This window comes from Rissa tridactyla, chromosome 1 (genome assembly GCF_028500815.1).
Source record: "Rissa tridactyla isolate bRisTri1 chromosome 1, bRisTri1.patW.cur.20221130, whole genome shotgun sequence".
Classification (NCBI taxonomy): Eukaryota; Metazoa; Chordata; class Aves; order Charadriiformes; family Laridae; genus Rissa; species Rissa tridactyla.
In genome coordinates, this window is record NC_071466.1 from 68,425,296 (window position 1) to 68,452,802 (window position 27,507).

The 27,507-nt window shown below is 44.2% G+C and overlaps 2 protein-coding genes across 2 annotated transcripts; both read left to right on the forward strand.

Annotated features, from left to right (window-relative positions):
- Positions 1-1,569: 1,569 nt before the first annotated feature.
- Positions 1,570-13,245, forward strand: F10 (coagulation factor X). The gene is made up of 8 exons (XM_054188348.1): positions 1,570-1,770; positions 4,298-4,458; positions 6,095-6,119; positions 8,561-8,674; positions 9,040-9,180; positions 9,916-10,166; positions 10,954-11,071; positions 11,870-13,245. The coding sequence occupies exons 1-8, from the start codon at positions 1,701-1,703 to the stop codon at positions 12,415-12,417; spliced, it is 1,428 nt and encodes a 475-aa protein (XP_054044323.1). The 5' UTR covers positions 1,570-1,700; the 3' UTR covers positions 12,418-13,245.
- Positions 13,246-18,178: 4,933 nt separating this feature from the next.
- On the forward strand, positions 18,179-26,426 carry LOC128904301 (coagulation factor X-like). The gene is made up of 5 exons (XM_054188421.1): positions 18,179-18,327; positions 20,899-21,030; positions 23,277-23,452; positions 24,157-24,274; positions 25,335-26,426. Exons 1-5 carry the CDS (start codon positions 18,252-18,254, stop codon positions 25,880-25,882), a joined length of 1,050 nt encoding a protein of 349 aa, XP_054044396.1. The 5' UTR covers positions 18,179-18,251; the 3' UTR covers positions 25,883-26,426.
- Positions 26,427-27,507: the final 1,081 nt, after the last annotated feature.

The following is a 27,507-nucleotide window of genomic DNA, read 5'->3' on the forward strand; positions in this document are numbered from 1 at the left end:
GGGGAAAACTTTGACATTGTATGGTACCTATACCATGCAATACTGAACATCCTATAACCTGCTTTACTGACAGAAAAAATGGTACACTCCTCATTAAGTAGTGAACTGAATTGGGAAAAGCAGCAAATCACAAAGACCTGAGAAACAAGACGTTTTACAGTATAAAAACATCCCTCCAGACCCCTCAAGCGAGAATAGTTTGGGGTTTTGCATCCTGGGCTGTATCAAAAGAAGCACGGCCAGCAGGTCAAGGGAGGTGATTCTGCCCCTCTACTCCACTCTCGTGAGACCCCACCTGGAGTACTGAGTCCAGCTCCGGGGCCCCCAACATAGGAAGGACATGGACCTGTTGGAACGGGTCCAGAGGAGGGTCACAAAGATGATCAGAGGGCTGGAGCACCTCTCCTGTGAGGACAGGCTGAGAGACTTGGGGTTGTTCAGCCTGGAGAAGACAAGGCTCCAGGGAAACCTTATAGCAGCCTGCCAGTACTTAAAGGGGGCCTACAGAAAAGATGGGGAGGGACTCTTTATCAGGGAGGGTAGTGATAGGATGAGGGGTAACGGTTTTAAACTGAAAGAGGGGAGATTTAGATTAGATATTAGGAAGAAATTCTTTCCTGTGAGGGTGGTGAGGCACTGGAACAGGTTGCCCAGGGAAGCTGTGGATGCCCCATCCCTGGAAGTGTTCAAGGCCAGGCTGGATGGGGCTTTGAGCAGCCTGGTCTAGTGGGAGGTGTCCCTGCCCATGGCAGGGGGGTTGGAACTAGATGGTCTTTAAGGTCCCTTCCAACTCTAACCGTTCTGTGATTTTCCACGCTCCATAGGATGATTTCTTCCCTGTAAGATTCCAGTGTAAATATTGACATTATGAACAAATCATCATTTTGCAGAAAAGGGGTAAAATGCTGAACGAAAACAACCACTACTAATGACTGCAGGGAGTGACTTTTTCAAAACAAAGCTGGCATTTAGGTACATTATCAATATAACAGCCTGCTTCAATGAGCCAAGAAGATGAAGGCGACCTGACGGCATGCTCTGGAAGCACCACACCAAAGACGTGTCCTCCACAAGCTCGCAGAGGCCTCCGTGGGCATAACCGAGGGAACACACACACACACCCCCGCAAGAAAAAAAAAAAGGGGAGATGGCAGCCAGCTCCCGGCAGCCCAAGGCCACCAGGCTGCGCAGGTGACAGGGTCGGGATGTGGGAGAGGCAGGTGGGAGCCGCCGAGGATGGCAGGTTTTGGGGTTGCCAGCCCAGCTTTGCCCCTGGCTCGGCCCCCACATCTGCCAGCACCGGGCCGGGGCTTTGCTGACGGAAAGTGACGGATCACTTCCCTTCCCCCTCAAATAAAAGGTACTATTTAAAAAAAAAAAAAAAAAAAAAAAAAAGCCGGCTTCCTTGGGTTTAAAAACAACAACAAAAATAATAATAATAAGAGGCTCATCATCACACACACACGCACACACACACACACACACACACTCCCCACATCGGGCTGAGACATCCCGCGGCGGGTTTCCCCCTTCCCCGCCGCTTCCGCTATTTCTGGGCAGGGTGAAGCAACGCCGCTTCAGTCTCTCCCCGACCCGAGGGGGTGAAGGCTTCGGATCCCGTCCCGTCCCGTCCCGTCCCGTCGGTCGGCGGCGCGGCCCGGCAGCAGCCGGGAGGCCGGGGGGGGGGGCTCCGCGCCACCATGGCCGGCCGCCTGCTGCTCCTCCTGCTCTGCGCCGCGCTGGCGGGCGAGCTGCGGGCTGAAGGAGGCGGTAAGGCGGCACCTTCTTTATTTTTCTTTGGAGGGTGGTATCCCTCTCCTCACAGCCTTTGGGGGGGGGGGCTGCCGGGGGGAAGGCATGAGGAGGCGGCGGGTGGCCGCGGCGGGACGGGGTTTGGGACCCCGCGGTGGGTGAGGGGGAACACAACCCTCCGGTCCCCGCCGGGGGAGGGGACCCTGTCAGCGCGGGGAGACGCGGCCCCTAGGAAGCGGTCGTGGGACGGGAGCGAGCACCGCAGGGCTCGCCTTCCCCGGGGAGCTCTGTCTCCAAAGCGGCCGAGGGGCTTGTCTGCACCTGCGCCCCCCGCCCCCCCGCCCCCCGCTTCGTGGGCAGGGACTGCCGGGGGGAACCTGGGGGTGACCGAGCCCCTGCGGCCCCCTGCGGCCTTTCCCAGGCTGCTGTCCCTTCCTGGATCCCCCTGGAAAACGGGACCGCTGGCCCTCCCCGCTATTTACAGCCTGAGGACAGCTGGCCTGGCATCCTGAGGTGCTCAAGCCTGGCTGAGGCTCGGTTGGGTGCATTTGGCCATGAAGGCGGAACGCGTCCCACTGCCCTCTGTGCTGCTCAGGTCAACACCAAAGCCCAGGGCAGCACCAGCAAGTAGCTTTTCAAAAGTTGTTAACTCTTCCTTCAGTGAGTCAGCCCGCTTGGGCTTTAAATTGAGGTTCCTCTGCATGTTTCTGGAACGTCCTGCTTCAGTTGACCAGCGCCTGTTGCTCCTTGAGGTCTCCAAAGAGGCAAGCCTGAAGGAAAGCTTGGGAAAGAGAATAGCCAGCCGCAGAACACTAATCAGCTAGTTGAAGTTTACAAAAACATCCTCTTATGTGGGTGATGTGGAGGCAAAGGAATATAGAGGCGATGACCCCACCGGCTGCGTCCTATCACTTTCCTGTCACTGCAGAGAGGGATTTAAGGGCAAATAAGATAGTGGGTGAATGAACTAACAGTTGCTGAGCCACAAGCTACAAGCACTTTCTGTAAGCCTTCCTTGCAAGGAGCCTTTTCAGAATAAGCGGGGCTCCAAAGTACTTGTATATAAGTACTAATATACTAATATACAAAGTACTAATATACTTGTATATTAGTACACAGTACTAATATAAATAGCACTGGCAGAATTTGGCTCCCTGTCGCTGATCCACCCATTTGAGTGAAAGCAGAGGAAGTGCCCTCTGTGTTTGCTTAGAGGATATTAAGGTTTATGATTACTGATCAGCTAGTTTATTTATTGCTCAATTGACCTGCATGAAGAATGTGCCAGAAGGGTACGTGCAAGTTGCCCACTGAGCATGAGCCATTGGCCTTGAAGTCCCATCTGCAGCACTGTCTTCCACACTCCAGTCTGTGACTGGAAAGTGTGTTTTCCCTTTAAATTCCAGGTATTCAGAACATAATTAAATGCCAGCTTCCAGACTCTGCAAACTTTCCTAGAGTGTATGCTTTTTACAGGGTAATTGGCAATTTATTTACTCTTGTGTTGCTTCCGTTTTTCCTATCCGGCAATGTGTGCACAAGTGACTGGAGAGTAACGCTATTGTTCACGCAGCCAAGTGGCTGAGCTGAGTTTAATGCCTCTGATCCTTCAGTTTAAATCAACAGTTACCTGCATCTTGAAGGCAGAAGATCTCATGCCTCTTTGACACCAAGCTTTTAAAAAATAAAACAACCCATCAAACTGACCTCAGGCTGTACTTTCGTCCTAAAGCTGACATTCATTTACTTCTGCTCTTTGTTAAATCTTAGAATGCAGCTGCCTTAGGTTTACCTGCACACATATCGGTAAGGCTGGATGGGGCTTTGAGCAACCTGATCTAGTGGGAGGTGTCCCTGCCCATGGCGGGGGGGGGGGTTGGAACTAGATGATCTTTAGGGTCCCTTCCAACCCAAACCATTCTATGGTTCTATGATTACTACAGGCAATTAGGAAGTGTTGTTAAGTGGGAAGGAAGACCCCAGGGCAGTACGATGGTGTTTGGGGTGGTGAAGGGGAGTAGAACTCATATGTGGCCTGGACCGTGAAACAGCTTTTCCTATCTGTCAGTAGATACGTTACTGCATCTTGAGTCCGTGTGGCATTTAGTTTCTGTGCCACAAGCCCCTGGAGTAGGCAGTGTTGCGTGTTTGTCAGCTTTAAAACCAAATCAAGGAATGCAGTCTCCCTGGCCTTCAGGCCTTCAGGGAGAGTCATTCTGATTAAGACTGGAGTCTTCCACAGGAGCAACAGAAATGTAAGCCCTCAGCAGCAGCCTGTGTGTTTTATTTTCAAGACTAAAAACAGTAGGAGAAAAATTTTGGTGCCTGTGGTTTGTCCTGGCGTCACTGATTCTCAGAGAGAGACTGCTCTGAGAGATCCTGAGATTTATCAGTCTGTGCGAGGACTGACCTCACAGATAACGTTGCTTACGAGTAGAGTGGTGAGAGTCTCTTTTGGTTTTTTTTTCCACTTTGCTTATTTCTAATGACTCTTTACCACCACCAAATGTTACCTGCCACCTGTATCATTTTCTCTATTGTCTAGTATTCATCGAGAAAGAAAATGCCGACAAGTTCTTGAAAAGACCAAAACGTGCTAACTCTTTTTTTGAGGAAGTGAAGAAAGGGAATATTGAAAGAGAATGCAATGAGGAGCGCTGCTCAAAAGAAGAAGCAAGAGAAGCCTTTGAAGACCTGGAGAAAACTGTAAGGATGAACTAATATGAAACATAGATCTATATATTTCATGTTTACAAAATAGTATTAAGGTCTTTTCAACTGAGCATCAGAACTTCCAAGTTGCTTTCGATCACTTAACACAAAGAATAAATAGTGGTTTTGACGGTGGTTGGAATTGCTAAGGCCGAAACATACAATAACAGTCTTAATTTAGCTCTTGCAAGGCCAGCCCATGTTAAAGCCTGCATTCTTTTACCCGTTCTGATCTGTTTAATTGCCATTGAGAGATATTTGGCCTTTAAATGATTTGATATTACCCGTGTTAGAAATATGTTCATCCTGTCTGGGTGGCAGAGCTGAGTATCATGACTACGTTCAAGAGTTCTTAAGTGGAGAGTCCACAGGAAGGTTGAGAAGGCAAATGCTGACATGGAACTTCATGGGAGAATTTTGCTGAACTTATCTGAAGCAGCTTTGCAGTGCTTATCATTTTGTGGCTCTCTTTTTCACTACCTGAGTTGACAGAAGGTATACTGTGGACAGTCGCTATATGCCTTAATGTTAAATTGCCCACGTGGAATGAAGTTTGTACACATGACTCTTGTGTCACCTTCCTTACCCTGGTGGCTGCTTAACTTTAGACAGAAATGCAATCTGTTGCCAAGCTCAAGGGAGAGTTAAAGAGATGGGGCAACTGGGGTCAGTAGAAAAGGCAATGTTTGAAAACTAGAAGTGACTTGGTAGTGGAGGAGAACTGGGAACGTCGGCTTTAGCAACGTGGCTGTTAAGAACAGCCCTTAAACTGGAGTTAAGGCCCGATTCATTTCACTTTAGCATTACTTGATGGCCAGAACAAGGGTGACACAGCACTGGAACAGGCTGCCCAGAGAGGTGGTGGGAGTCTCCTTCTCTGGAGATATTAAAAACCCACCTGGACGCATTCCTGTGCAATCTGCTCTAGGTGAACCTGCTTTAGCAGGGAGTTTGGACTAGATGATCTCCGAAGGTCGCTTCCAACCCTTACCATTCTGTGAGGTGGCCCTGAGTTGACCTGGGTGGAGAGTCATGGATGCATCGCCAGGGTACTTCAGAGCATAAAGGTTGGCTGATCTATAGCAGAACCAGCACAGCCTGTTCTGCCTGGTTATCAGATGTCATTGGAAAGGACTGTCTTGGACAGACAGCATACCTGGTGTCCTCAGTGCAGAGGGAAAGAAGCACACAAATCGGACAAAATATTTTAAAATCTCAGGATTTGTGGTGTCCTGATTGATGGGGGCACAGGGGGGGAAGGAGACTGAGAATTTGGCGCTACAGGAGTGTAAGTAAATTCATTCAAAACTGATGGAAGGATACAGTTATGCAAGTCAAATGCCTTATGTTGAGTGAGTCGCATTGGGAAATCTCTAAGGAGTTTTAGATATTTCTGAAAAATGCATGAGACTTGTTTCTGTAGAGCTGGGCACTACAGATGGATCATATGGTTTTAGTTTCTTAAATGGTAATAGCAGGCTGCAAGACACAACTTAAATATTTGTTTTAACAATTGTTAGCTGCAAGTATGCTCTGCATGAAAGCTCTAATAGTCTTCTGAAGAGTTCAGTAATTCTCATCTAACTCTTTTTGTCTCCTTTTATTCCCCTTTTCTCACACCTACCTGTAGGAGGAATTCTGGAACATCTATGTAGGTAAGAAACGCTCCATGTTTGTTTAGAGAATTAAGCTTCCTTATTGCAAAGTTAAAAAGGATGCACCTCTTAAGTAACCATTTCCTGCTCCCTTGTTTCCTCTCCACCGTGGGACACCCTCACTTTGTGTTTCCTTTGAAGAAGGAATCTGATTTACTGCCTTGCTGTTGCTTGAACCCAGTCGTTTCATTCAAAGGCAAGGTTCAGCTGCCTCCAATTGTTGGGATGATCTTTGTCCTCTCAAAAAAAGAATAGTGGCCCTTTGCACGCAAAGGACAGTGAGAAGCAGAAACTGGGCGTGTGACTCTGCCAGTCAGTTGTCCTCCAGAAGGGCAGCCCCGGATGGAGGAATTTAAGATGCAAAAGAGTCATAGACGAGGATGGCACTAAAATGCTGTGGCCAACACAAAGTTATTAAACTGTATTGCACAGTCGCTTGCCAGTTTGATGTCACCTTCTATGCCGGAGTGTTGTTGATTCCTGTATTATAGAGCATTTTGTGGGATGCAATTTCTACAGAACTGTTTCTGTATTCTCATGAGAAAATGGTTTGAAATTTTCCACTCCTGTTCACTGCAACACTGACGTAGGCTTTGCTTGAAATTTCAGCCTGTAGGTTGCAGAGTTCATCCCCCACTTAGAGGATTGTGAAAGTCTGCAGCTTCTTCGTGACAACTGTCTTCAATTTTCTGCAGACTCCAAAAGACAAAGCTGAGCTGTCTTTGGTCAACATTTTTTAGGTACTCCTCCTAACACGCAAGCTGGACACATACTTTCAGGAGAACATATTACCAAACACTAATACATTAAAAATCTGTCCCTGCATAGTGATTATGAACACTAGAACCCTAATAAATACAACTCAGACCTTTAGAAAAAAACAGAAAAGACTGATAGCCAGTATCTGCTAATCTATTGGCAAGTCCTCATTGAATGTCAAACAGTTCTGTAGAAAATGCATCCCACAAAATGCTCTATAATACAGGAATCAACAACACTCCAGCATAGAAGGTGACATCAAGCTGGCAAGCGACTGTGCAATACAGTTTAATAACTTTGTGTTGGCCACAGCATTTAAGTGGTGGACCGTGCAGACGCAGCATTTGGAGCGCTGTTGGTTTTGGCCAGTGTTGGTACAGAAGGGGTGTTGAGACACGGGGGCAGTACACAAAGCCCAGCAGATATTCCCTGTGACAGATAAAGCTGCAGCAGATGAGGTCACAGGCCAGAGACACCATGCAGGTGGCAAGCTGGATCCTTATGATGAGCAGCTTCTTGCATCTTGCCTCCTCTGTGGGCATTGCTGTTCTTCCAGCTGCTCCAAACAGGGGCAGAGCAGGTGGTAAAACACAAAAATGTGAACGACATGTATCTAAAGCAACAAATTATTATTAAGCAAGTGCCACTTCTCCGGATATCCTGCTTTTCTTATCAAACGGCACAGAAGAGCCCAGCAAGGTCATGCGGTGGGGGAATGCATTTGGTACAGCGGGCCACTAGATGGGAGTGACCATGGCAGTGAGCATCGATGCCGGCATGAGATACCTTTGTGGGGGTGGGAGAAAGAGCTGCTACGTGGAACATGTCTCCAAATACAGTGCAGCCTCACTGTCCTATGTGTAACTTGAGTTTGTGAGGTATATATATATATATACATGTGGCTGGGGCCCTGGAGTCAGGTCAGCCAGTTGTGCCCAGGTTGTGGAAAGGAAGAAAGGCTGAAGAACTACCTTTCAAATGTGGGAGATCCCAGCGTAGATGTGGGGAGTATGAGGTAAGAGCTGATTTTTTGAAGTCCAAGCTCTTACCTCAATGGATACAGTGGGGCAATTTTGTTACTGTAAACAGCACAAAACAGGAATTTGGCCTGCACACACGGATTTAGCAGGGCTTTTAAAGCATTTTGTTTGGTTGGTTTTTTTTAATCTTCGGATTAATATGCTGATGTCTGTTTCTTTAAATGAACTGCGCTGCAGGCAAAAGACATGCACAAGGGATGAGATGACCTTTAAGGAAATAAAGGCTGTCGTTATTATGTGGAAACTGTAGGAAAATGCACGAGGCCAAAAGATTAATGTCTTCAGTCAGCAGTTGCAACATGGAAATATCCTGTCTGCATTTACAGCCTTCGCTGTAAATGATGTATATACTCTGACCATGAAGTATTGCTTTATCGTCCTACAAGAAAAGGCTCGCATATGTGCTGTCATACAGTAGCCACCAAAAACAGATTGCAAAACTGAGGATATGTATGTGAATCATTGCTGATACGGGATGATTGCATTTATACTCCTTGTTCTATCTGGAATGTGGCAACACACAGGACATACATTATAAATGGAAAGATGAAAGATTCCTTTTAAGCTAACACCCCTTCAGAGTTCACTGAAAAATGCTTGCGCTCTGACAGTAATTTGGTTTTTTCATTTGTTTTTTTGTAGATGGGAACCAGTGCAGCTCAAATCCTTGTCACTATGGTGGACAATGTAAAGATGGAATTGGTTCCTACACTTGCTCGTGCTTGGATGGTTATCAAGGCAAGAACTGTGAATTTGGTAGGTTTCTGCTTTAGAGAGCTGTGGCAGTGAATTTCGCAGGGACCTGAAACGTGGAGAGTTAAGCCTTTCTTAACAGACATTTGCCTATTGGCAAAACATAGGCTAGGATGGCAGTCAACAATGAGTTGTTGGACTGGGCCCACTTGCACTTGGCAAGCATGTTTCATGCAGTGGATGTGAGCGCTTTGTAAGGCATAAGCTGATGTTAGCCACTCATGTTGTTTCTAAGATGTGCTTCAGATGTTTTACAGGTGGAGATACAGATCCTGTTTAAAGAGAGAAGTTTAATTTGGTGAACTTCGAGATGTTCTGTGAATTCAGTGTTTATTTACAGTTTTTCTCCAAACTTCTCTCTTTTGTAGTCATACCAAAGTACTGCAAAATAAACAATGGTGACTGTGAGCACTTCTGCAGCATCAAAAAAAGTGTACAGAAGAGTGTCTTGTGTTCCTGTGCAAAAGGGTATACTCTAGCAGAGGATGGCAAACGCTGTGTTTCAACAGGTACAAAGTCACGTAATAAACTAATAGCAATGGTGGTGAGAGCTGTTTCACACTTAAAGAATGTCTTTTGAACCACCAGTGTTCTACATGACATAGATTTAACACTGATTTATATTTCCAAAGCTTTCCATGTGTGAGGTGATGTGATGGACTTATCAAAATCTAGCTGATTTGGAACGCTTTGCAAGGTGCCTCTCACAGAATTACCTGAGTAAACTCTGCTGTTGACAGGAGAAAAGTGATTGCAGTTACATCTCATTTGCTTAAACCTACACTCTGTCTAAAATAGCAGCTCCCAAAAACATCTCTGCTATAGATTTCAGTTAACCTGGGGGGAGGGATAAATCAATCATATACTCATGATGTCGGTTTTATATCCTTTATAACTCATAATTGCTGTCATGGGCCATATTATTCCTAAAATAAAACACTTCACTCAGTTCCTAATTAAGATGGTTCTAGTAAGAGCAAGTACGTTAATATAGGAATGTAAACGATTAAAGATGATGTTTTAAATTTTAAATGCTTTGAAAACACTGTCCAGAGACTGAACCTATGGACAAGTTTTAGGAGCCTCTTGTCTTCCTCCTTTGCTGCATCTGCCAAGGTTTTGCTAGTGTTTTGAAAACAGGACAGTTGCATTAACTGGTTTAGTGTAAGATGGTGTTGTCAAGGAGCTTCCTCTTGTGCTGGTGTTTCTGTCCATCTTTAATTTTAACATTCTTGTTTTTACAGAAAAGTATCCTTGTGGAAAAGTTCTTGTGAAAAGAAAAAAAAGGTCGGTTATTTTACCTGCTGATAATAGCAATGTAACTAGTGATCAAGATGGCCCTCTCACAAATGGAACAAGTTTGGAGGAGGACATTGTTACTACCACAGAAAGCCCAACTGTCCTTCCTGGCAATGGCACAAGTAGCAAGACTCCATATGTCGATACCAGGATAGTAGGTGGCAATGAGTGTCGTCTTGGCGAATGTCCATGGCAGGTAAATCTGGTGTTTGTGCTCTGCGTGTAAGCACGACGTGTTTCAGAGGGAAAGTGTGCAATTGTCCATTTAAGCCGGTTGCCTTCTGAATGTTATCCATGTAGGACGCTGGAGGTACCTAGGCACTTAGATATGCTGTTCTGCAAACTGCGGCCTTAAAATGTCAGAATGAAAGGCCTTGTACAATTTTAGATGGTGCTGCTTAACCTGTCACCAGAGAGGGCTTTTGGGTCATGCTGGCCTACCATTTTTGCAGGTTATAGTCCAGTTGTCTGTCCGTTTAGGTAGTACACCTGAGAACATGTCAGATAAAACACATTTGCTTCACAAATACCCTTTCATATCTAAGTTTTTCTCTTGAGTTTGGACTAGCCAAAATAAGTTTCTGCGTTCAGGACACTAAGGGAGGGATCAAATGGGAACAGAACTTGAACAGGAATTCTCTGGGGTGGTAAGTCCAAGGGATGAGGTGAGTTGGGGGCTGCACTCTCCCTGCTCAGTCAGTCAGTCAGTGTCTTGTTCCTAAAAGGCATTAGTAAGCACCGTGAGTGAGGTGACGTGGAAGCCGAACGTCAACATCACTTAAAGCCAGTTGAGACTCTGTAGCAGTACACACCAATCTGTAGCGTACTCATATGTGTATGCAATATTAGGAGACCCTCGCAGAGTAGTACATGTGGTAGTAATAAGCATACATGTAGTGTGTTGAGAAATCAATTACCTATTTATAGTTCACTGAAGTTAAACTGCTCTTCCTGATTCTGCACTTCCCTTTTTTGGTTTGCAGGCTGTTCTGTTAAATGAGGAAAATGAAGAGTTTTGCGGTGGAACTATTTTGAATGAAAATTTTATACTTACTGCAGCTCATTGCATGAACCAATCTAAAGAAATCAAAGTTGTTGTTGGTAAGTGGTTATTTATTTTACTCCTGTGATGTTTGAGCATGTGTTGCAGACTGTGCTCTAAATCTCATGTGAGATGTACTCGTGTTTATTTGGTATGGTTTGTTACTTTTTTGGTTTTGCTTTGCTTTTTATAATGTACTGTTATTGTGGGAATCCTGCTTTGTAATAACAGGGGCAGCTGATGTGGAAGGTGATAATGGTGCATCCCTTTCTTCTTTGCCAGATAGTTGGAAGTGTTAAGAACAAATGTTCTAGAAGTGTTGGCTAGCATTGTGTTCATCAGAGTAGTGCTTCTTCAGAAACCTTATCATTCCTGGCACATCTGAAGCATACAGATTTGTTTCTGCAGGAGCACTCAGGAAAGCTGTGACACGTTGACTAGACGAAGAAGAAACAAACTCAAATTATGACTGCCTCACTTCTCAGGCATGACACTAGATCAACATAACTTTATATTTGCACTCGTTTTGTCTTGATGCAGACCAGTTTCTCTTCCCTGATAGAAGCCAGGCTCAAGCTCCTGTAAGAGCTTCCACCCAAAGTTGCATTAGTTTAGCTGAATCGGTTTATGCCTTTCTGTAAACTGGTACAAAAACCTCCACAGACAAAAGCTGGGAACTGGAGCTGATCCAGGTGCTGCTAATAAATATTGCAACACATTTTTACAGTTTACCTATAAGGTGTAAAGGCTTAGACAAAGAGTTAGGAATGAGTATACTACTCCCCTCTTGTATCAAGGTTGTTCTTAATTTCTTATACTATGTCCATATTAACGACCCTTTTAATAATCTTGTACAGGTGAAGTGGACAGAGAAAAGAAAGAACAGTCTGAATCGATGCATACTGTGGACAAAATATTTGTTCACTCTAAATACATTGCTGAGACTTACGATAATGACATAGCCTTAATGAAGCTGAAGGAACCTATAACGTTTTCTGAGTATGTTATCGCAGCGTGCCTCCCTGAAGCAGACTTTGCTAATGAAGTTCTGATGAACCAAAGATCTGGGATGGTTAGTGGCTTTGGGCGTGAATTTGAAGGTGGCCGACTATCCAAAAAACTGAAAGTGCTTGAAGTCCCCTATGTTGATAGGAACACTTGCAAGCAATCCACTAACTTTGCAGTAACAGAAAACATGTTCTGTGCTGGTTATGAAACAGAGCAAAAAGATGCTTGTCAAGGAGACAGTGGAGGTCCCCATGTAACCAGATATAAGGATACTTATTTTGTTACTGGAATTGTTAGCTGGGGAGAAGGATGTGCAAGGAAAGGCAAATACGGTATCTATACCAAACTGTCCAGGTTCTTACGCTGGGTAAAAACAGTCATGAGACAAAAGTTTTAGTGGTGTGGCTCTGGATCCTTCTGTTAGCTAACAAGGTGCAGTTTCTGTAATGGAAACTGTATTCTTCTTTTTCTTAGACACATCTGCTAAACTTGTTTTGAGAGCCAATTCCTTGAAGCTATGGTGCTGCTTCTTTTTGTTTTATTCCTGGCTTTAAGCATGTATATGTGGACTGCTGGTGGTGTTTTGAATTTGTACAGTGAGGGGCTTTCCCTAAACAAAATGGCTGCGCAGTGGAGTCTTTTGATTGGTTGGTTGGTTGGTTGGTTATTTTTTTATTGCCATTTTGGTTCCTGTCTGTTTGCCCAAGTGCTTCTGCCAGAGGCTCCTGGAGATAATATGAGCCTCCACTAATCATGATGAAAGTGGGATGGACAGGACTTCAGTTAATCCTCATATTGCAGCCAGCTGGCTCAGTAGGGAGTTTGTTATTACTAGAGCTGTTCAGCTTCTACCTGCAGATGCATTTAGAAGATGAAGGAAGCAGGGAAGTTTGCTTGGTAAAAGCTGAGACGCAAATAAGTATTCAACGTGTGATGCTAAATAACCACGTTCCACAAAATTGCCTGCTTAGGTCGCAGCAGCTAATTAAAATGGGGTTTTGCTTTATATGGGTTGTACTTCACTTTAGTTTAACTTGAACACTTCTCTTCTGCTCACCAGAAAAAAAAATAAATGTGCACATTCACTGTCTTCTGTATCATGTTCTGGATTGTGTATGGCTGAGGATCGGAAAGCTCCTTCCGTGTGTACTTGTTCCAGATGTTTCTTCTGTAAGGTGCAATATGGATGTACACCAGCATTTGAAATAAAATATTCTTTCTTTTTTGTTCTTTTTTTTATTTATTTATTCTCTCTAGTCAGCTTACAAATATATAAAGACAAAATCTCATTTGAGAGTGAAAAAAGAGTGAATGTCCCTAAACAAATATGTGTGACAAATTTTTTCACCCACCGTATGTCAAGGCTGATGAGGAGGTAGAGAATGGAGGGGGCTAATTAAAATTAACTTTCACTGGCCTAGACGTTCATAAATGGCAAGTTAGATGCCAAGATACTATTTTTTTTTAGAAAGAAGCAAACTCAAACAATGATTTCCCACACATAGTCTGTTCAGGTACTATGATCTCATCTGTGCTGTAAGGTTTCCAAGCAGAAGCTCCGCATTCTGATGGTTTTTTATATGTGGAGTAGTGTTCTTTCATATATTATTCATTAAACCTTCTCAGCTTCAGTCCTAGTTACAGAAATCATGGCAAAATTTCCATTGGAAGGGACAGATGGAAGTAATCTGGCCCAGCCCCATGCTCAAAGCAGGTCTAACATGAAAGTTAGAGCAGGTTGTTTTGAAAAACTTAAAGAGGCAGAGATTTCACTACCCTCTGGGCAATCTCTTCCTGTGCTTTAGCACTCTCCTGGATAAAATTTCTCATGTCCAATTGGAATTTTCCTTGTTGCAACCTCTGATTGCTTGTCCTGGTTTGAGGTAAAAGGGAACCGATTTTCTGATTTGTAATTTTACTTTTTAGCTGGGCCTCTTCTAACTGACTAAAGTCTGAAATTAACAGCGTATTGTTCAGAAACTGTTCACTCTGAGAGTGATAAGACCTGATTATACCAAGGAACGGTATGCACACAGGCCCTTGCTTACGCCTACTGCTATAACAGCCAAGGTCAGCTAACTTCGCTGTTTGCCCCGTTAGAGGGTCGGAAGCGGAGAAGCGTAGAGGGGTCCCACCTGCAGGGAGGAGCGGATGGGACAGGTGACCCAAAACTGACCAGCAGGGTATTCCATCCCATCTGCATCACGCCCAGTATAAAAGCTGAGGGATCAAAGGGGCAAGGCTGCTCTGTCTTGCTCTCTTTCTTCAATGGCCGATGTCTGAGGAGGACCCTGTCTGTTCCTCTGCCTTTGATCCCGATCCGAGCATTCCTGACTCTAGTTCTGTAATTCAGCTCCTGTCCGTCGCTGACTCCAGTCTGGGATTTTTCCTGTGCCTGCTGGTGACGCGATCGTCATCCTGGGAGCTGGATACGGTTTTGTATATATTGTGTACTTTTAAAAAAAAAAAAATTATTATTATTTCTTATTTCCTTATTTATTATTATTTTCATTAAAGTAGTTTAGTTCTTTTTCTAAACTGGTAAATCTCCTTATCTCTTCCTCTCCGCTCTGCGGAGAGAGGTGGGGAAGAGCCATCTGTCGTTCTGACTGGCCAGTCTGGCCAAAACCACGACACTGCTGCCTCATCTTCTTTATAGACTGGTTGGCCCTGTCTTCACTGTAATCCCCATTGACACAGTGGAAGACTGCAGTTAGATCCCCCAGCTCCCCCTGGCTGAACAAACCCAGACCCCTCCGCTTTTTATTGTACATCATGTGCTGTAGGCTCCTAACCTTCCTGATGGCCTTTCCAAGGCTCCTCCAATCTGTTATGCTCCCCTGTTGTCTGAGGTGCACGGAACTTCACCAGACGCCTGCTAATTATCTCTTAGGGTTTGAGCTGGTACTGGCTGGTTTTGTGTAGCAGGTGCTGTGAGCAAACCAGGTTGAAAAACTAGAAATAACAGCTCTGGAGAGCAGCAAGGTATTGCTGCAGTCAGCAGTAAATGCAGGCAGGAAGGACTGCAGGTCCGTTACCCCAGCTTGATGGTCCCCACCTGTATAAACCCTCAGTGGGCCTACTTCAGTTTTTGCTCAGCAATGTTTATTCCCTGACTACTTCTGTCCTCTGGATTCCTGTTCTAATCCCTCGTCCCACTGGTAGCCTGCCCTGTGCTCCATCAGGCTGGAACACCCTTCTCCAAAGGGACAACCTCAGGCCTTGGTGCTACCCAAATCCTATTTATGTGCTTGTGCAAAGGGCATTCTTCTGCTTCAGTGAAGCCTGAGGGCTGAAGTGAAACTCAGACTGGACTGTAGAAGGTGTTGAGGTGGCTGAGGGGAGGACCTCCCTCTGGCAATGGCGGCAGTAGCTGGGTTTTACTAGCTGCTGTGTATATTCGGCCTTGTCAAGCCAAGGACCTTGAGAGCACCTTGAAAGCAGGCACAGAGTTGGTTTAACAGACAAACATGCAAGAGGGTGATAAAAGTCCATGTTTGCATGCAACACGACTGTGTTTAGAAGAGAAGTGTCATTACTTTGCAGAGTATGAGAGACTTTGTCCTTGTGCTTTGCAATCAGAGTATGTCTTTCACAAATGAAACTGGTCCCTAGAGAGCTTTTCATCCTGCACCATGGCACCTATAGTGCCTGAGGCTCAAGGGCTTTATATTTGTTGCTCATTCAGTAAGTGTCCCTGCCATGCTGAGAGGACATGAGTGAAACATCTGCTTGCATCTTGGCCTCCTACCAAAGCCCACAACCAACTCTAGGGCCTGCAAGAAAAGAACGAATTTAAACACTCTTTTTTTTGTACCCTAATCGTTTTGGGGTAATTTCACACAACAAAATTTGAACATATTGTAAAATCCAGGCAAGAGGTACAGCACACTGCTGCTGTGTAAACTGGTGGGTTTTAAAATACCAGAACTCCTCTTGATAAGCAAACCCTGCTGGTTTAGGCAAGAGCTGACATTTACCAAGGATGGTGGAAGGAGAAGCTCTAAACTACCCCCTAGTGCTCAGGTTTCCTCAGCCTTCAAAGAAAAGCCAGTCCTGAGAAGAACAAGAAGAAAGGAAGAATGGTAATTAAAGAGAGAGTGCAATCACTTTGAGGCTTTGGAAAGAACTAATATGAGGAGTAGAAAAGGTAGGACATTGCCCAGGCCTAGTCCAAGATGATGTGTCTGGGCAAGAGACTGTGTGTGAGGCACTGGGCTTTGAAAAAGTGAGGGTTCTTGAGACTAAAATAGAGAAGGCCTGAGGAGAAGCATAGCAATAGCCTTCATGTGTGCAAAAGGCTGCTGCAGAGATGTGGGTACTAATCAGATCTTCATGGCTGTGACGAAGATAAAACATCTCAGCTGCAGCAAGAAAGGTTCAGGGAGATCTCAGGGAAAACCTTCTAAGGCTGTGACTAGGAAAGCCCTCCAATAGATTTTTGTCTGGGGGCAGTGAAGTCTCCAATGTTGGTAGTCTTTCAGAGCAAGAGAGGTAAGTGGCTGTCAGGAGTGCAGCATATGGGGGCAGCCCTATGGAACGAAGGTGGATAAGCTGGCCTTCGTTATGGTGTACTACAGTACAGCAGGAGAACACACTTTTGCAGGTGCGGTGTCCAACTGGAACCAATTTCACAGAAGGATCCTTCGCTGGAGCCTTGGCCAACATGCCAAGAATAGCAGAGGTAAACTTGATCCCTTGTTGGCTCAGTGAGCTGGGCTGGGTGATCCTGGAGGTCTTTCCAGACCCTGTTTTCTGTGCTTCCAGGTGAGCAACACAAGCAAAGGGTCGCTGTTACAGTCGTGCAGTTGTGACCTGTGGTAGCACAGTAATACCAAGCAAGGTTTTCCTTCCTCTTCATTGCTCCCTGACACAGGTGACTCACCTGACAGGATTGTCTTCTATATGCACAGACCACAAGGCCCTGCCAACAGCTGTCCCCATGGAGTGGTGTGAGCCAAAAAGGAAAAAAAAAAATCCATCCAGAATAAGGTGGAAATTGATGAATTTGTGAAAGTATGGTCTGATGTGGCACTTGTGACAGAGACTGGATTCTGCGTGTCCCAGAGGTCCCATCCAGCATCTGTAGAGGTTACCTACTCACCACCTCCACTGGATTCAAAGGCTTCACCTGTGAGCATGACCATCAATTTCACCCTTCTTAAGGCACTTCAAACTACAGTGGTTTGAAATAAAAGGGGCCAAAACCTTGTGCAATACCTTATAGGCCTAACCCAGAAACAAGCCTGAATTTTCCCTCTTGTTTTTTCTTGTTCTGATTAGCTCCATGCTTACGCTTGCTTCCTAAGGCACTACCAGAGCTGGGAGGCAACATCTTTGCAAAATGCTTACTGAGCTCTGCAGAGTTAGTGCCCTGAGCTACTTCTCACTTCTGAGCCCCTTTCCTGCTTCTGTCCAACCTTCAGGAGGCACAAAGGTCTGGTTGTTCTGCCTTCCTTGGAGCATGAGCAACAGGCAGATCATTTACTCTAGCTCCTTGCTGCCTGGCTAGTAAAGCTCTTTTAGGGAGGCTTCATCTGTATTTCCTGAAGATGTAGAGCCACCCACACCAGACAGGGGGAAAGGGAACAGCCATAGACCATGGTGCTGCAGAGGAAATCACCGAGTGGCAGCCTGGTATCTGAGTTTTGGCAGCATAGAATCATTTAGGTTGGAAAAGACTTTTAAGATTATTGAGTCCAACTCTAAACCTAGCACTGCCAAGTCCACCGCTAAACCATGTCACTCAGCACTACATCTACACGTCTTTTAAATACCTCATGATATGGTGACTCAACCACTTCCCTGGGCAGCCTATTCCAATGCTTGACAATCTTTTCCGTGAAGGAGGCGTAACGAAGTTCAACCATGTGACCACGTGTTATTCTGCTGAGGCAGAACCTGGCCTGGTTTATGGACTCCCCTCTTCCTGAGGAGTCTGAAATGCACAGGTGTCAGCCTCGGTGGCAAACCCATCTCTGCGCTCCCCATGCAGGAGAGAGGGGCTTTGCCGACACAAGGCACCCACAAGCTATCAGGGTGGCACTGCTGCAGCACAGTGGCTTTTTTCTGGTCTAATGTTGTCCCACGGTGACGTTGAGCCCAGGCTTTGTTCTTAGAGGTTTTGTTTTCTCATGCGTTAATGACCTTTGCACTGTAGTGTTTCTCATTTATCAGCTGCCCCAGAGCCCTGCAGAGAAACCGATGGGAGACACACAGTGAGCTCGGAGGATGGCAATGGCAGGTCATCGCGGGACAATGTGGCTTCTTCCTCTTGTCCTCCTTTTCCTTCAGATGGTGCAGACAGGTAGAACCCTTGCTTTAACTTGGCTTTGTGCTGCTTTGCCTAAACCGCACAGGTAATTATTTGCCATTATTTGTGCTTTGTGGACCAGGGCGACATGAGTGAAAACCTGGTAGCTTTTCTCTCTCACCCACCTTGCTCCAATTTGTCTGCTGCAGTGCAATAATATCCAGGGCTGAATCACTAAGGGAATAACATTTTGGACTGAAATAATTGTGTCAGTGTAAAATACTGAGTTAATATATCAATACGCAGGGCTTTCAAACTGGCAGCACAATGTGCTATTCTTCATGCCCTCAAGAGATGTGATAATTAAATAATCCTTACTATCCATTCATAAGCTATTGGGTGACAAAATGACCTCCACAAGGTCTAACAGTGCAGAGGGGAACGAGAACCCCACACCATCGCCCACTGTGCTTGTCTAACTCTCAACACAAACATCACATCTCCACTCGAGGAAGCGTCCCACCTGTCTTTGAGGTTGGAGCCTGAGATGCTTCTCTACAGAGTAAAGTGTGTGAATCATACTGCAGACATGCTTTCTTGTTTACTTTTGCTGTAAAAGTCATTTGGTGATTACAGAGGACTGGTTGGACACAGCTGAGCAAACATCTGAGTCACCAACATTACAAGAGCTGGAAGTAAGAGGGAGATTTTGACATCCCAGAGATGAGGTGGAAAAGGTACTTAGTGGGACGGAAGGTGCCCTGAGAGTCTTCAGGATGTTTCAAGGGAAATTTTCCCATACAAGCATGTAGAAAGCAGTTTTGAGTGCACTCATCTATGTTTGATTTTAATCAATAGACTAGAGGTGGCTGACAATACAAAGACAAAAGATTAGTTTAATAAAAGTAGCTGTAAAAAGAGCTGTAAAAAAAAGAGCTCTGTAAAATGACAGAGCTCATGAAGGAAGTAAAGAAAAACAAGAGAATAAAATTAATGTATCTTTTAAAAGAAAGATCTGGCTGCTTCTAAAAAAAACCACAAACCCACAAAGTGTTTAAGGCATGTGTCCAAACTATGCCAAGGTCAGGGAAGGACAGGAGGATTAATTAAAATCATGAGCGCCTTCATGACCCAACCCTCCAGAAGGAAGTATAGAAAAATCTAGATCTGTATAAAAGAATTGCAAACATCCTGGCATAAAACCAGAAAAGCTAAGGAATAAATAGAATAAGATAAACACGATGTGAAAATCAAGAGCTGATCTAAGTATATAGGTATTGGAAGAGAGACCAAGAAGAATGTTAGTCCGTTCCCAATGGACAAGAAAATCTTTATTTCTTAAGGTACCAGATTATTTGTGTCCAACAAGGAGAAAAGAAACTGCTGAGTTGCACTAGTTAGGAACAAATCACATCAATCTCCTCCAAGGACAGGGTAACAGGGTGGGTGGCTGCAAAAGACGCAGTACATGTCAGGTCTCTCCGTTCAGGGAGGCTTCTAACATCATTTTATATAATGCTTTTATTGTAACAGAAAGAGAAACATGGCCTGGATGAAACTACTGTAAGTTTGGTGAACATCTGATGGAGAAACTGTGCTAATTGATTGAAAGATTATACGGAGTGCAGGGCTCCGCACAGGACCTTGGGTACTTGGTATTTTCCACATGAACATGTAAGATGGAAGAAAGTGTTTACTCACTGAATTTATAGCTCATTCCAGACTGGAAGGACTAGCATAAGTTGGGATGAGAGTTCAAGACAACCTTGTGAAACTGGAACAGTTTTCCAGCAGAAATAGAAGGCAATTCAGTAAAAACAAAAACAAAATTTCACCCTCAGTCCCACAATACACAACCAAGGAAATCTGGAAATTTATAAAACATAATAAAACCAAGAAATCTCCATTTTCATGAGGACGAACAGCTAGGACAAGAAGTAATGGCATCACACCACACTGAGGGACACTCAGGTTCAATATTAGGAAACACTTTTTAGACATTATAAGACTAGTTAAGGAGCAGATTAGGCTGCGTGGGTGAGCTGTGGAATCTCATCGTGAACCTGTAGGAACAGGTTAAACTGCAGCTGTTTACTTCTCCTTGCTCTCACACTGTTAGTGGCAGGAAGAGCTCTCCCATTCTGCCTGTGATCTTGCAGTGCCGGGGACTGGGCTTAGGTGAGTAGTATGAGCCATGTACAGATGGAAAAGGAATATTGCAAGGGTCTACCAAAAGCCCAGTACTTCATTTATTACCGATACTTTGGCTGTTGCTAGTTTTAGCCTCTTACCCATGCCCATGTTCATCTTTGCCTTAGAACAATGGCTGTACTGGTGAGTATGGATTATCTCTTCCTTTGACCTCAAAGAGTTGTCAGTCATCGCTGGGAAACACAGGATACGATGTAAAATAATAGTGGCCTACCTAATGTTGACAACTTGCCGTTTTCTAAATAATGGTAGTTGCAATTGTTATTGCTACAGGCTTTGGCAGGAATTGTACAGAATTTCCCCAAATGGTGGGGAGGTTGACTAATGCTTGCAAGAGAGGTTTTATGAGCTGCTTGTGCTTTTATTAAAGGTCCATGAATTTGTAACCTACCTATAAATTTGTCTCCTTTGCAGTCGTGCCAAATGCGTGCAAAGTCAACAACGGGAACTGTGAGCAGTTCTGCAAAGCTGAAGATGACCGAGTTGTATGTTCCTGTGCTGCCGGCTATGCCCTGGGCAATGACAACAAAACCTGCATTCCTGTAGGTATGAAGCCACACTTACAGTGTCCTTCTATGGGACGCACATCACATCTTCACCCCGTTTAGGAAGTGCTGGTGTGTTGCAGCGCCATTGTAGCAGAAGGAATCATGTTAACTGGTCATGCCTTTCGCATCACTTGCTTGAGGTGTTGCCAACAAAGTTAATAAGATCTTAGCCAAAGGTCATAATTTAAGTAACATCAAATTGTGCAACTGTGAGCGATGTGCAGTGGCAAAAATAATGCATGGAAGTGTTCTGTGTAAGTGGGTGCATTCTCGGAGCAGACTGCAAAACCTATGTTCCAGCAGGTACAAAGCCATATGGGAAACCGGTGGTTACACTGGGGCTCTGATTTCTCTCACTGGTTGAAACAGATCTTATGCTTCAGGAGATTTTGTTAAAAAGGACCGGGTTAGATTTCTTATCGGTGAGAACCGTTGTCTGTTTTCAAGGCCTCCAGCTTGTGTAGGACAGCTACAGATCCAAACCAGTAGGAACCCAAGAAACTTCTCCCTTTACAATGTAGAGTTCACAAGGACTCATAATTTCAGCAGTAATGGCATAATGTGATTGCATTTATATCATCTCACTTGTTTCCCCTCAAATATCACCTTTTTAAAGGAATACAACCTGCCTTTCTAATTTCTTCTATAAACAGGTTTTCTGCAGTTAACATATAGTAACCCAAATACATTAATAACTACTGACATTGAATTTAAATCCATCAGTTTTACCTTCATTCAAAGTGAATATTAACAATTATTAGCCTATTCTTCTGACTGTCAGAGGATATTTATTATAATGTCCTTTATAATTTAATCCTAAATTGCTGTCATGAGTTTATAGTTCGTAACATAGACTACTTTGCTCAGTTTCACAATTACAAATAATTTAATACCAGCAGGTATATGAAAATAGTGATGACAATAATGGAAGATGTTTAACTTTTAAATACTTTGAAAATGCTGAACCATTTGCCCACTTGCTCAAAAGGGGGAAGTTTTAGAAGTGGAGAAAATTATTTTCATTTTTCAACCACTCTGGTCCTTTTGCATTCGCAAAGTTTTTTTAATGTCGTGAAAAAATCTAGCAGATCCATCCCTGATGGGGATACCTGCATACCTAAGTAGATTGCAAAATGCTACTCTCAAGGAGTTTTTCTTGAACTGCTAGGCAAGTTTTCTCTCATTTTCATGAAGAGTTGATTCCCTTAAAGTGACCTGTTTCCCTGCAAACCATTTTCCTTCACTATAGGCAGCTGTCTCTAAAGGCTGCTTTTGGCTGCAAGACACATGTTACAGCAGGTTTGATTAATTTCTTGTGACGCCGAACAACACAAGGGGCACTGGAAGCTAGATTTACTTTTCTGACCATGAAACTGTCCCTTATACCAAGGGTTCTGTCAGACAAATTCTGTTGAATGGCACTTCAGTGACAGAAATTGTTTTCAACAGCAACTGTCTGCCCTTCTGCTCTGCTGGAGGTTACTGTCCCTTGCATGTCACTTGGCTCAGGGCCTCAGGGACAGCACAGGCACCATCCCCCACAGAGATGGAAGACCATGGTCCTCCACATCCTGTATATTGGCTTAAATTGGCAAGAAATGTAGCTCTGAGCTACAGTGAAGGCTGGTAACAGCAGCTGAGCCTGTTATGGAATCATGGAATCATAGAATGGTTCGGGTTGGAAGGGACCATAAAGATGATCTAGTTCCAACCCCCTGCCATGGGCAGGGACACCTCCCACTAGACCAGGCTGCTCAAAGCCCCATCCAGCCTGGCTTGAACACTTCCAGGGATGGGGCATCCACAGCTTCCCTGGGCAACCTTTTCCAGTGTCTCACCACCCTCACAGGAAAGAATTTCTTCCTAATATCTAATCTTCCTAATGTAATCTAAATCTCCCCTCTTTCAGTTTAAAACCATTACCCCTTGTCCTATCGCTCCACTCCCTGATAAAGAGTCCCTCCCCATCCTTCCTGTAGGCCCCCTTTATGTACTGGAAGGCTGCTGTAAGGTCTCCCCAGAGCCTTCTCTTTTCCAGGCTGAAAAATCCCAACTCTCTCAGCCTGTCTTCATAGGAGAGGTGCTCCAGCCCTCTGATCATCTGTGTGACCCTCCTCTGGATCCGTTCCAACAGCTCCAGATCCTTATGCACTGAAACCCCTTGCTCTCAGCATGCAACATGTGCCTCAAAATCCCAGTACCATCCAGACATCAAGTATTAGCATTTTGGTTTTGTCTTTGCAGTCAAGTTCCCGTGTGGTAAGCTTCAGAAAAATCAGGAATCCAGTCGAGAGAAAGTCACAGGAACCACAGCGAGTCCAGATGCTCATCCTGAAGATGAGGGAACCACTGAGGCCCCGAGCAGCCATTCAGAGGTCACCGGGGAGGCTGGCAGTTTACCCAGTGTGTGCCCATGGCAGGTAAGGCACCCTTGTCCTGAGATGTTCAACACCTGATCCCGCTCACCAGGACCGGCAGCCATTCACTCTTCATCATACTCATCCCCACTTGACAAGGGGACCTTGATTTGAGACAAACTTCCCTGGTGTTGACATTTAGGGTGCTAGTTCCACTTTCCTGAGTCCTGCGTTTCTCCACAGGTCTCCTACCATGAATGACATTTTGCCTTCATTTCAGCATCAACCAAAAGCTGAAAGGGGGAGGCCAGGAATGATCAGGGTTGCAGATACGGGACGTAGAGCTGGGTGAGCCACCGTGCCCCTTCCTTGCCACCCACCCTGTTACTCGTGTTGTGGCATCAGAAGAATAGCCTGAGTTCCTGTTGTAGCCAAGACTAAAGTGAAACAAAAGACCCAAGTAGGAACAGTGCTATTACAATATCGTCTAAATTTCTTAAAAAAAATAGCAACCAAAAAGTGTTGGTAAAAAAACTGAATGCACAAACTCTGCTTTGAGACAGGAAAAAGGTCTATCTTGACAAGTTTCCCGCTGTGGTGGCTACACCTCAGTGTAACTCTCACTGCCTCTGAATGAAGGCTGCCTTTGACAGAAAATACATATGAAAATGCCTACTTTAAGAAAAGCTGCTTGAATCTCAGCTAGCTGCTCAGGATTTCTCTGTACATATGTTTTTGTGCTTTATCTTTCTTCTCTGTCTTTGCAGGCTGTTCTACTAGATGAGTATGGTGAATGGTTTTGTGGGGGGACAATTCTGAATGAGTATTTTATACTTTCTGGAGCTCATTGCGTTAACCAGTATAAAGATTTATGGGTTCTTGTTGGTAAGTTCTTCTCATTTTGCCCTTTACTACAAAAATAAGAAACTGACCTGTGTTCTAGTCTCCCTGTGCAAGACACTGAACTCTGCCAAAGTTTTTCCTGCCTTCTTGTTATTTCTCACTGCCTCATCTTGTCCCTTGACTAACAGTGAAATACATGTTCACCTTTGTTGACTGAACAGTTTCTTTAAGCTTGGCTTGGCCTAGTGTAGGTTGTATACGACAGAAGCCAAGTATAAACTGGGAAGGTATGCAGGCAAGTAAGGTTGAGCTGATGTAGTTAAATTGGTCTAGCATTACACCTTTGTGCAATTTCCTGTGTTGGCCAAACCTTGAAGAATTGCAGATGCCTCATTCAGATGTTAGCCATAACTGCTTTGACAGTATGTAGATACTAGTCTGGGACTGTTCGATACCTGAAACCTCAAATTTATTATTTATTACTGTCATTTGTGACAAAGTAGTTTATCACAAGTTCTAGGCACTGAAAAATTGTGTTCTGAGTCACAGAAATTGTAATCAGCCTACAACAGTAAAGCAAAAATTGTGTTTGCCTAAGCTCCAATTGTCTGTCTGTTTAATTCCCAAAGAGACTTCATACAAATTGAGAAAGACTAAATATATATAAACTCATAAATTTTTGTATGCAGAATGTTGAAGTTTTAAAAGACAATTAATATCTATTTCCTGTTTAAGTCTGTTTGACTGTGTTGCTCTATACATGAGAGGGGCGAGATCCTTCTCTTCTGTGTTGAGGCTTTTGGTTGTATATCATAAGAGTGCAATTGGGAATATTGTAATGAAGCCCAAAGCTTTCATTGAGAGCATTATTCTGACAGCGAAGTTCTGCTTTTCTCCTTGCTTGGCATTTTGGCAGCCCTCCAAACCCCCTCCAAAATGGGTATAAAAGGCTACAGCATCAAGATACAGGACTGGTCTATTTTATTTGTACAGTACAATGCCTACACAAAGTGCAAGGAACTTTGGACCCTTCTTCTATTGAGATGCAGTTTAGACTTGTTGGTATTGTCTTATTAACAACTACTTCAATAATCTGACACAGGGATGGTGGACGAAGGCAATGAAGAGCCAAGCAGAGCAATGCACAGAGTGGAAAAAATAATTGCACATGCTGAATTTGATGCAGAAACTTACAACAACGATATAGCCCTTCTCAAATTAGAAGAACCTATCACATTTTCTGAGGATGTTGTCCCAGCGTGCCTTCCAGAAGAAGACTTTGCTAACAACGTCCTGATGAACCAAACATTTGGAATTGTCAGTGGCTTTGGAAGGAGGTTTGAACGTGCGCAGACAGTCAAAAGAATGAAAGTGCTTCAAATCCCTTATGTGGACAGGGACACTTGCAAACTTGCCCTTTATAACCCGGTCACAGAAAACATGTTCTGCGCTGGATATGACAAAGATGGAAAAGATGTCTGCCAAGGAGATGGAGGAGGCCCCCACGTAACTCAGTACAATGGCACTTATTTTGTTACTGGTATCATCAGCTGGGGAGAAGGGTGTGGAAGGCAAGGGAAATATGGAGTTTACACCAACTTGTCAAAGTTCCTACCCTGGATAAGAAGTGTTTTGGCAGAAAACTCTTAACAGTTTGACATTTAATAAACCCAATTGTCTTAGCGATCAGACCTGATCCCTAACTAGTATTTTCCTCCTTTTATCATGCTTGCTAAAGTTCTAATAGTTTGTGCTTCCCTTAAGAGAACCCATCTATTGCTTCATGAGCTAATGCCTGGTTTTCAGAAGGTGGGGTTGGACTTCAAACAGAGCTTACTGGTTTTGGACAATAACGAAACTTCTTCAAATGGTTTAGGAACAACTTCTGCTCTTGCTGTGATAATCTAAATTTGTCTATTGGAGGCTTTGCCTGTGCTGGTAAGACCCCTGCCTTTGCAAGGAAAGTTGGAACTAACTCAACATTTCTGTGGCAGTGCCTGCATTATAGAAACAAACCAGACTAGGATAATGTCAAAGTAAGACAGTGTCAGAGTAGGACAGCATTTTAAAAGCCTCTGGAAAAGCTACCTAGTTTTCTAGTTTTATATACGTGTACACAGAAAAAGCTAGAAAATGCAAAACCCACCCATGTATCTATACAAGTCTAATAAACTGTGCATGTCAGTGAATCAAATGACTTCTTAGATTAAGTTCATTGAATTGTAAAGGCTTGCTTATCATTACCAAAATCACTGGTATTCTGTTATTTTCTTCACCAGTGTTTTTGATGTCATGATTTTGGCTATAATAAAGTGAACGCGTTGTATACCCTACAAATTACAATATTGTCGTATGTCGTCATTTATATAAAGCATTATTTAAATTATTCACAACTGAAGAGTTTTTGTATCTACAAGGATAAATAATCTTTCAAGACTAAGAAAAGCCTGGCTCTCTAATCAGATGAACCTGACACCCTCTGTCTGCCTTATTCCAATCCAGAAGGAAAAAAAGACTTGTTTTTTCAGCCAGCTCAGTGGTACATAAAAATGGTGAACTAGATATTAAGGTCTTTGAGTGTCTACAGAAAAATTAAGTATTCTGTGATGTACTTTAAAAAGTGTGTCGGTACACATTTTGGAAGAGAGGGAAAAGAGGGATGTTACAAATGATATTGTGGTATAAAATGTGCAATATTTTTCTCATTCCCTGGCTTCACAATATGTGGTTTGCAAGTGTTAAAGTCACCATTTCAGTGTAATTTTTAACATGGATTGTGCTGATCAGTTTGAAAGGAACAAGGTGGTTAAATTTGTCCTGCGATGACCACTGTCCTGTTCCCCTACAAAAAAAAATCAGAAAAATCATGCTGGAGTCCGTTCCATTTGTATTATTTCCCCCCATTTTTCTCTGACACATCTCCTGAACTTCAGGACTGCTAAATGAACTCAACGCTGGAGCAACAGCACATCACAGGTTGTGGCATTCAAGCCACAGAAAGAAGTTCAGCCCCTGATGGCTGCATATGCAACCCCCTGACATCGCTGCTCCAAAGGATTTACCCCTGCTTGACTTCCCATACAAGAACCTCGGTTGCAACCTCTGATTATAGTTCAGCCCTAAACTATATATTGAGAGAGCCAAACCTGATATATGGAACTGTGGGCCATGCGCAGACGTGTCCCAGGGACTATGGGGAGGCCATTGCATGGGGCTTGCACTTGCTGACCCATGCCCTCATTGCCATCCATCTTTCCTCCTACGCAGCCCTGCAT

What these genes read in the sequence shown, in the direction of transcription:
- LOC128904301 (XM_054188421.1), top strand. Translation starts at nt 18,252, where the DNA reads ATGGCAATGGCAGGTCATCGCGGGACAATGTGGCTTCTTCCTCTTGTC. An exon ending in CCTTCAGATGGTGCAGACAG is followed by an intron (nt 18,328 to 20,898) that starts GTAGAACCCTTG and finishes TCTCCTTTGCAG; the next exon opens with TCGTGCCAAATGCGTGCAAA. An exon ending in CCAGTGTGTGCCCATGGCAG is followed by an intron (nt 23,453 to 24,156) that starts GTAAGGCACCCT and finishes CTGTCTTTGCAG; the next exon opens with GCTGTTCTACTAGATGAGTA.
- F10 (XM_054188348.1), top strand. Translation starts at nt 1,701, where the DNA reads ATGGCCGGCCGCCTGCTGCTCCTCCTGCTCTGCGCCGCGCTGGCGGGC. An exon ending in GCTGCGGGCTGAAGGAGGCG is followed by an intron (nt 1,771 to 4,297) that starts GTAAGGCGGCAC and finishes TCTATTGTCTAG; the next exon opens with TATTCATCGAGAAAGAAAAT. An exon ending in TTGGCGAATGTCCATGGCAG is followed by an intron (nt 10,167 to 10,953) that starts GTAAATCTGGTG and finishes TTTGGTTTGCAG; the next exon opens with GCTGTTCTGTTAAATGAGGA.